The sequence below is a fragment of the Eimeria acervulina genome, genomic scaffold, assembly GCF_000499425.1.
Source record: "Eimeria acervulina Houghton genomic scaffold, Eah_scaff996, whole genome shotgun sequence".
NCBI classification, from domain to species: Eukaryota; Apicomplexa; class Conoidasida; order Eucoccidiorida; family Eimeriidae; genus Eimeria; species Eimeria acervulina.
Window position 1 is genome coordinate 1 of NW_013547024.1, and position 8,641 is coordinate 8,641.

The 8,641-nt window shown below is 55.2% G+C and overlaps 2 protein-coding genes across 2 annotated transcripts; one reads left to right on the forward strand and one right to left on the reverse strand.

The window, feature by feature from the left end:
* Nucleotides 1–1,141: 1,141 nt before the first annotated feature.
* On the forward strand, nucleotides 1,142–3,429 carry EAH_00053570 (hypothetical protein, conserved; the record flags this gene model as incomplete). The annotated part of the gene is made up of 2 exons (XM_013391042.1): nucleotides 1,142–1,955; nucleotides 2,108–3,429. 2 exons carry the CDS (start codon nucleotides 1,142–1,144, stop codon nucleotides 3,427–3,429), a joined length of 2,136 nt encoding a protein of 711 aa, XP_013246496.1.
* An 828-nt stretch (nucleotides 3,430–4,257) lies between these two features.
* On the reverse strand, nucleotides 4,258–8,363 carry EAH_00053580 (hypothetical protein, conserved; the record flags this gene model as incomplete). The annotated part of the gene is made up of 6 exons (XM_013391043.1): nucleotides 4,258–5,148; nucleotides 5,434–5,543; nucleotides 5,776–6,106; nucleotides 6,305–6,766; nucleotides 6,863–6,936; nucleotides 7,499–8,363. The coding sequence occupies 6 exons, from the start codon at nucleotides 8,361–8,363 to the stop codon at nucleotides 4,258–4,260; spliced, it is 2,733 nt and encodes a 910-aa protein (XP_013246497.1).
* Between the last annotated feature and the right edge of the window lie 278 nt (nucleotides 8,364–8,641).

Consider the following 8,641-nt stretch of genomic DNA (forward strand, 5'->3'; position numbering starts at 1 on the left):
ATATATATATATATATATATAAACACACGTTGGGTTTGCTAGTGAGTTGACGAAAAAGGAAAGGCGAAGAAAGTTTGGCGCTGCATTCATTTGCTGCTCTTCGCTCTTTAGTGTTTTCGTTTGCTGTTTAGGGGGCTTCAAGCCTAAACCCTAAACCCTAAGACTGTAGAGCAAGCGGGAGGAGGAGTTCATTCGTCTGGGGTGTACAGACAGATGCTGCGTAGCAAACGACTGGGGGCCCCCTCAACTCGCCAAGGGGCCCCTCTCCTGCTTTGCTGCTGCTGCTAGACTGCAGCAGCAGCAGCAGCAACAGCAGCAAGAGAGCTGCAGCAAGACAGATAGAGCAGGTGCCTGTACACCTGAAGCAGCTCCCCTTCCCTCCCCAGCCGTAAAGAAAAACAAGAAGAAGGAAGCTCTTCTTTCTTTACTAGCTGCCTATACACCGCAAGACCCGCAACTAGGTAGAGAAACTCAACTCTCAGTACAAACCATATAATAAATCAACAAACCATAAGAAAAACAGATAAAACAAATAAACAAAAACAAAAAGAATCTAAAGAAAAGGCGTTCACGCAAAACCCCTCGACTCAGGTAGCCGCAGCAGCAGTACAAGCTTGAAGGGTTTGCTGCATTCTTTGTTTAATATATACAAATAATAATCTCAAGATATTTCTTTTTTTAATTTATTTATAAAGATTAAAACAAAAAATTAAAATAACTCCCTTACATCTCAACTGTAGCAGCAGCCGACAACGCTCGCCCACCGGGCGGTCCAGTGGCGCTGCCGAAACCCTAAACCCTAAACCCTAAACCCTAAACGCTAAACCCTAAACCCTAAACCCTAAACCCTAAAGCCTAGGCCAGTTATATGAAATAAAAGAGCTTTTTTCATGTGAATTTCGTCTTCTTTGCTGGCAGGTGGTAGATTGAACAATGAATTACTGTAGCACGCGGGGGTCCCTAGAGTGTCTCCTCAACTGCAGCAGCAGCAGCAGCAGCAGCAGCAATAGCACTAGCAGCAGCAGTATCAGCATCAGCAAAAAACCATCAACAGCAGCAGCAGATTCAGCAGCAGCAGAATCTGGTAGCCCTCTACCCTGTTCTTGTTATGTGCTTCGGGGTCTCAGCTGTCTGCTAGTTCATGAGGTCCCCTCGACTGTTTGCTGCAGCTGTTTGTGCTGCTGCAGCAGCAGCAGTAGCAGCAGCTTGGAGACCCCCTGAGCTTCTAGGATGGTACTCGCCAGCGAAAGACAGGCGGCTGCAGATGGGGCCTGCTGAGGGCCCCGATGAGGGCGATCGGGCATCGCCAGAAGCAGCAGCAGCAGCAGCAGCAGCAGCACCTGAAGCAGCAGAGAGGCACCAAAGCACCAAAGGGTCTACAGCAGCAGCAGCAGCGCCTGATGCCTCAACTGAAGACAAAGTGCTGCAGAGTGTTTTGGTAGAAAGGAGACACCAAAGAGAACTCGAAAGAACCGTGGCTTCACCTCTGCAGCAGCAACAGCAGCAGCAGCAGCAAAAGAAGCAGCATAATAAGCAAGAGAAGATGGGCAGAGATGCAAATAATATGATTCGCCAGACTCAGGCAGAGATCTTAGCTGCTATTCAGGAGTGGCAAATAGCTGTAGACGGAGCAGCTGAGACAAGGAAGGAGAAGCAACAGCAGCAGCAGCAGCTGCAACAGCAGCAGCAGCAGCAACAGCAGCAGCAACAGCAGCAGCTGGAACCTTTGCTGCTCGTGGGCGCACTCGACTCAGGAATCGAAGGCCTCTCCAAAGCCTTCCTGCCTCTCGTTCCTGCAAGCCCAACCACCAGCAGCAGCAGCAGCAGCAGCAGCAGCAGCAGCACGACGAGCACGACTACCACGCCTTCTCCAGCAGCAGCACGAAAGAGCGAAGCAGCAGCAGCTGAAGAAGACCCGTGCAGAAGAGCGAAGCAGCAGCAGCTGAAGAAGACCCGTGCAGCGATGCTGCTTCGCTTGCTGCAGCACAAGCAGCAGCAGCAGCAGGCCTGGAGCCCGTGGCTGCGCTTGCGGCGGCGGGGAGGGAGGAGCTGCTGGCAGCAGCAGCAGCAGCAGCAGTTTCTGCTGAGGGTTCCGGGCACATCGTAGGGGAGCTCTTCAGCAAGCTGGGTCCCCCTGCAGTGTTGCAGTTCGAAGCAGTAAGCGCAGCAGCAGCAGCAGGCGCAGCAGCAGCAGAAGGAGCAGCAGAAGCAGCAGAAGCAGCAGGAGCAGCAGCAGCAGCAAGCGAGTCACCCCCGCGTTTGCTGCTGGAAAGCCTTAGAGACATCACTAACAGCAGCATGTACTTCAGGGTGCAGGCTGTGCAGCCTCCAACAGCAGCAGCAGCAGCAACAGAAACAGCAGCAACAGCAGCAGCGCCAGGGACTCACTTGCTTTTGAGGCTGGAGCGAAGCAGATTGGCAGCAGCACAGGACGAGGCATTTGCTGCAGCAGAAGAGAGACAGAAGCGCATGCAAGCGGGGCTGCGGTTGCTGCAGCTGCAGCAGCAGATAGAGCCGTTGCTAGACGAAGACCAGCAGCAGCAAAGCGAGACCCAGCAGCAGCAGCAGCAGCAGTCTCCGCAGCAAGAAGCCGCCCTAAAGGAGGTGCGACGCCACCTGCTGATGCCTATTTTCATAGGCCAGCTGTCTCTTCCTTCTCCTGTAGTTGCTGCAGCAGGGCGCGATTTGCTGCTGAATTGGGGAGAGCTGTACCCGGACGCCTTCTTGCGGCTGCAGCAACTCCCGCTGCTGCTGCCGTCAAGCCAGTGGTTTGCTGCGCTGCAGCTGCTGAAGGCAGCAGCAGCATTGCAGAGCGCTGGGCTGCATATGAAGGCCTTGGGGCCTGCAGCACCGTGGATTAGCACTGACGGGCGTCTGCTGCTCGAAGGTGTACATACACTTGAGCAGCAGCAGCAGCAGCAGCAGCAGCAGGTGCTGTGCGAGGAAGAAGAAGTGATAGACCCCCCTTGGAAAGCATATCTACCCCCAGAGAAGGCCTTTTGCGGGGCTTCAGTGCCGGCTAAGGAGAAGCAGCTGTGGGAGCAGCAGCAGCAGTTGCTGCTGCAGCAGCACAAAAACGATGTTCGTGCTGCTGCTGCTGCTGCTGCTGCAGCAACAACAGCATGGGGCCTCGGGCTGCTGCTCTTTCATATCTTCTGCACCGCTCGCCTCCCCTACAGAATCTCTCCAGTTGCAAGCGAAGCAGACAGGTTGCAGCAGTTGCGGCGTTTGTACAACTCAGCAGCAGCAGAAAGCAGCAGCAGCAGCACCAGCAGCAAGGGGCTGAACCTACAGACATGTGGCTCTGATGCTCGTGCCCACCGCTTGCTGCATGCGCTGCTGCAGCTAAACCCCAGCCATCGAGCTTCTCCTGCTCGTTTGCTGCAGCAGCTGCTGCGGGAGGAGGAGCTTGTAAAGGGCAAGACGTAATCAGCAGCAGCAGCAGCAGCATCAGCAGCAGCAAATACAGCAAATCTGGAGTGTTCATTTAAATGCTTTTTACCAGGGGGTTGGCGTTGGGGTGTAGCAGCAGCAGCAAATCTTCAGTCGCTTCTGCTGCTGTGCTGCAACTAAACCCTAAACCCTAAACCCTAAACCCTAAACATTTTTCTCATTGCAGCATCGCTGCATAAACCCTATTCTTTCGCTGGGGCACTTCAGCTCTCAAGGTACAACCGAAACACCTTAGGGTTTAGGGTTTAGGGTTTAGGGTTTAGAATAGCCTGCTGCCCAGATATGCCCGCAGCAAGGGCCTCCCGTTATAGTGTATAGAGGAGAAAACCCTAAACCCTAAAGCATAAACCCTAAAAACCCTAAACCCTAAGGCATAAACCCTAAACCCTTAAGCTTAAACCCTGAGTTCCCACTAAAAGTTGCTTCGCCTGAGCAGAGGGGCGCGCCGAGGAAGCAACGAAAAGGAGACAAAAGAAAACAGCAGCAAAAGGAGACAGCAGCAAGAAGAGACAGCAGCAATAGAGGGCTTTATTTAAATTCATAGCTCAGAGACAAGCCACCCAGTACTACAGAAGGATTCCCGCTTCAAGCTGCTGCTACACTTGTTGCTGAATTGCTGCTGCTGCTGCTGCTATTGCTGCTGCTGCTCGGACCGCGGGCCGTGCGCTCGCAGTTGCTGCAGCAGCAGCAGCCCTAGTGCAGCAGCAAGCGCTGCAGCAGCAAGTGCTGCAGCAGCAGCCCTAGTACGGCAACAGCAGCAGCAAGTGCAGCAGCAGCAAGTGCTGCAGCAGAAATTGTGTCTACTTAGTTGGTTTTGCTGCTTAAAGAGAAGAAGTCTGTGATGCGCCCTCCTCGTTTCTTTGCCCCAACTTCCTGTTGCTGCTGCTGATTCTGCCGCTTGTGCTGCTGCAGCTTCTGCTGCTGCCTAGGTCGCGGTGGTGCTGGCAGCATCTGCACGGGGGGGCCTCCAGCGGAGCTGGAGGCGAGCCACCCGCGTCTCTGCAGCTGTGCTTCTGCTGCTGCTGCTCCAGGACTTATTGCTGCTGTTGCTGCTGGTGCAGCAGCAGCAGCAGCAGCGGGTGTTGCTGCTGGCGAATTTGGCGTTCGCCCCCTCATAGCGCTAACTGCTTTCTGAAGACCCGAGAAGGGAGTAGCAGCATGGCCTAGGCTGGACCCCTGTTGCTGCTGCTGCTCGTGCTGCTGCTGCTGTTGCTGCTGCTGTTGCTGCTGCTGTTGCTGTTGCTGATGCTGCTGCTGCATGAAGAGTTGCTGGAGGTGGCCGCCGCTCGTTGCAGCTCGAAGGGCAGCAGCAAGCCCTCCGCCTCCTGCCTGCGAGGATTGGAGTGCCTTCTTTGCTGCTGCTGCTTGCTGCTGCTGCTGCTGCTGCTGCCTAGCATTCTCTTTTTGTTCCTGATGGATCTCCTGCTGCTGACCTGTTTTTTGTTGCTGCTGCTGCTTCTGTTTTTGCTGCTGCAGCGACAACTCTTCTGTCTCTTGTACCTGCTGCGGTGCTCCTTGCTGCCTGTCTGTTTCCCGCTTTTGCTGTTCTGCTTTCTGCTGCTGCTGCTGCTGCTCTTCCTCCTGCTGCTGCTGCTGCTGCTGCTGTGCTGCTTGCTGCCTCTCTTCTGGAGTTAGGGGCGTCATATCGCAGTGACTGACGAATTCGCAGTACTTGCACTTCCACCGCTCAGAGCTCTGCAGCAGCAGCAGCAACAATAGCAGCAGCAGCAGCAACAATAGCAGCAGCAGCAGCAACAATAGCAGCAGCAGCAGCAATAGCAATAGCAGCAGCAGCAGCAATAGCAATAGCAGCAGCAATAGCAGCAGTAATAGCAGCACCAGCAGCAATAGCAATAACAGCAGAAATAGCAATAGCAGCACCAATAGCAATAGCAATAGCAGCAGCAATAGCAGGAGCAGCAGCAATAGCAGCAGCAGCAGCAGCAGCAACAGCAGCAGCAACAGCAGCAGCAGCTTTACCCCAACTCCTTCAGTGAGTCTTTCTCCCCTCCACCAGGCCAACAGGTCGTTAAAAGCAAACGAGAAGGCCCCCCAATTAAAAGGCACCCGCTCGCGAGCGAAGATCTTCCCTGCAGCAGAACCAGCAGCAGCAACAGCAGCAGCAGCAGCAGCAGCAACAGCAGCATGACCAGCAGCTATAGTTACACGGGCAGCAATAGAGGAGAGTGCAGCAACTCGAGCAGCGACTTAGGCAGCAGCAAGACAAATGCCGCCGAGCAAACGCTCACTGCGAGCAGCAGCAGCAGCAGCAGCAGCAGCAGCAGCAACAGCAGCAGCAACAGCAGCGGCAGCACAACCCACCTTGGCACTCATAGACAATGTGTAGCTCCTCAGCTGGAGGGGGCAGCTTCCGCAGCAGCTGCTGCAGCAACAACAGCATCGTTTTTAGACTCGGTGCTTCGCTGCTGCTGGTGGGTGGGCTGCTGCTGCTGCTGCTGTTGCTCCTGCAGTAGCTGCTGCTGCAGTGCATCCGCTGCATCTGCTGCTGCGTCTCCTCAAGCCCTTGCAGCAGCAAAGGAGACTGAAAGGGCTCCAAAACTTCTGTCCCCTCTGCTTCTGCCAGCAGCTGCAGCAGGTGCAGCAGGTGCTGCGGCTCCTGCTGCTGCAGCAGCTGCACCATGAAGCTGTAGATCTACAGAACAGCAGCAGCAGCAACAACAACATGAACAGCTTTAGCAGCAGCAGCTGCTGCGGCGTCCGAGGGGGCAAATGCGGTGCAGCAGAGCAGCGTAGCGCAGCAAGAGGCAGCAGCAGCAGCAGCAGTAACAGCAGCGCTCATGCAAAGCAAGCTAAAAGAAGAGACAGCAGCAGCAGCAGCAGGGCTTCGTACCTGAAGCTGAATTGCTGCTGTTTGCTTCTGCGATAGAGACGGCACCGTTGGCTGTCTCCTTGTCTTGGTGTCGCTAATAAGCAAGAAGGCCTCCCCCCTAAACCCTAGCTGCTGCAGGGCACACAGCATGCAGCCGCAGCTGCTACAGCTGCTGCAGCTGCAGCGAGACAAGCTGCTGCTGCTGTTGCTGCTGCTATCGCCAACTTTGTTGCTGCTCTTATGCAGCTGCTTCATACGCTCCAGCACTGGGGTGTACGTACACCCCACGCGCTCCCTCACAACAAGGCTCAACTCATCCATTATGCCTCTCAACAAGATTTCACCGCTGCTGCTGCTGCTGCTGCTGCTGCTACAGGGCACTGCGGGGTTTGGGTTGGCGAGGAGATACACCTCGCGGCAACAGCCGCGCCGCAGCAGCTGCAGCAGCTGCTGCAGCGAGTTAAGCAGCCTAAAGCCAACAAACTGCAGCAACAGGAACAGCACAAAAGAGCAGCAGACAGCAGATGCAGCAGCAGCAACATCAGCAGCAGCAGCAGCAGCAGCAGCAGGGGTTCTTACGTCTTGTGCGTGCGTAACCTCTAGAGGCCAATACAAGTGAAACTGCATTTCTATAGCAGCATGCTGCTCCGTCCCTGATATATAAACAAAGCAAACAAAGCTCGTTAAAGCCTTGTGCTGCTGCTGCAGTAGCAGCAGCACTCGAAGCAACAGCAGCAGCAGCATTAGAAGCACCAGCAACACCCCTACGATCAGCAGCAACAAGATGCAGAAGCATGCTGAGGCTGCTGCTGCTTTCCAGGCAGAATACCTCAACGTCAAGTGCAGCATCAATAACAGCAGCAGCAGCAGCAGAGTGTGCAGGAACACTAGCAGCAGCATTAGCTGCAGTGGCAGCAGCAGCAGCAGCAAAGTGGATAAGCACTAGCAGCAGCATCGACACAAGCCGCAGCAGCATTATCAGCATCAACAGCACCACCAACATCAGCAGCACCATCAGCATCAGCAGCAGTAACAGCAGCAGCAACAGCAGCAGCAGCAGCAGCAGCAGCAGGAGCAGCTTGCCTTGTCTCATTGCTGCTGTCGTTTTCTTCTTTGTGTCTGTCCTTAAATATAACTCTGTTTGGCGGTCGCACCAAACTTGTGAAGAAAAATCTGTTGCAGACAAAACAAAGCGCTTCCGAGATAACAGGGGACCCAAGTACTTCAATTCTAAACCCCCCAAGCTGCTGCTGCTGCTGCTGCTGCTGCTGCTGCTGCTGTCGGCAGCAGCAGAGGCACAGACAGAGCTGCTCGCTAAAACGAGGTCTTCGATGTCTCCACAAGCATCCTGCCAAGGTCCCGCCTGCTGCTGCTGCTGCGTGTCCTGCTGCTGCTGCTGCGTGTTCTGCTGCTGCCGCTGCTGCTGATGCTGTGTGTCGTGTTGCTGCTCCTCGCTCTGTCTCCGCAGCAGGACCGTTGCTTGAGAAGCGTCGCTTCCATCCTGGCTGCTCAGCAGCAGAGTTGCTGCTGCTGCTGCTGCTGGTCCGGATGATGCTGCAGTTGCATGATTCGAAGAGTTTGCTTCTAGTGTAGACTGAGCTGCTGCTGCTGCTGCTGCTGCTGCTGCGGCTGCGGTCTTCCCTTTTGCTGCCTCCTCCGTCCCGCTTGTTAATTCATTTACCCCTGCAGCACTTCTTGCTGCATCTGCTGCTGCTGCAGTAGCATCTGCACCAGCTGATGCTGCTGCTCCTTCTGCGGCAGGAGCAGCTGCTGCTGTTGTTGCTCCTTCTGCGGCCGCAGCAGCTGTTGGTGTTGTTCCTGCAGCAGCAGCAGCAGCTGTTGGTGTTGTTCCTGCAGCAGCAGCAGCTGCTGCTGCACTTTTATCTTTGAGGGATTGGCTTCTCTTTACATCGAAGAAGACAATCTTCCCTCCGTCTGCATGCGCTGCAGCAGCAGCAGCAGCAAAACTATCCCACGTGCGTTCTTCTACCTCTTTAGATTCCGGGGCGGCATCCGCAGCAGGTGCAGCAGCAGCAGCAGCAGCCGCTCCTGCTGCTGCTGCTGCTGTGCCGTTCGTCATGGAAGCATCAGCAACTGAGCGCGGTGTCGGCTGCAGCAGCAGCAGCAGCAGCAGCAGCAGCAGCAGCAGCAGCACCAGAAGCGGTGACTGGGGGGTTAGTAAGCAGCCCTGGCCCCCCTTTCCCCCTTGTCAAGGATGATACACCCTCAGTGGGAGAAGCAGCAGCAAGAGCTATATCAGCAAGAGCAGCAGCAGCAGCAGCAGCAGCAAATCGGAGAAGAAGGGGGGCGTAGAGGTGTTGCTGCTGGCTGGGGGCACAGCCCTGGTGAATATCTTTG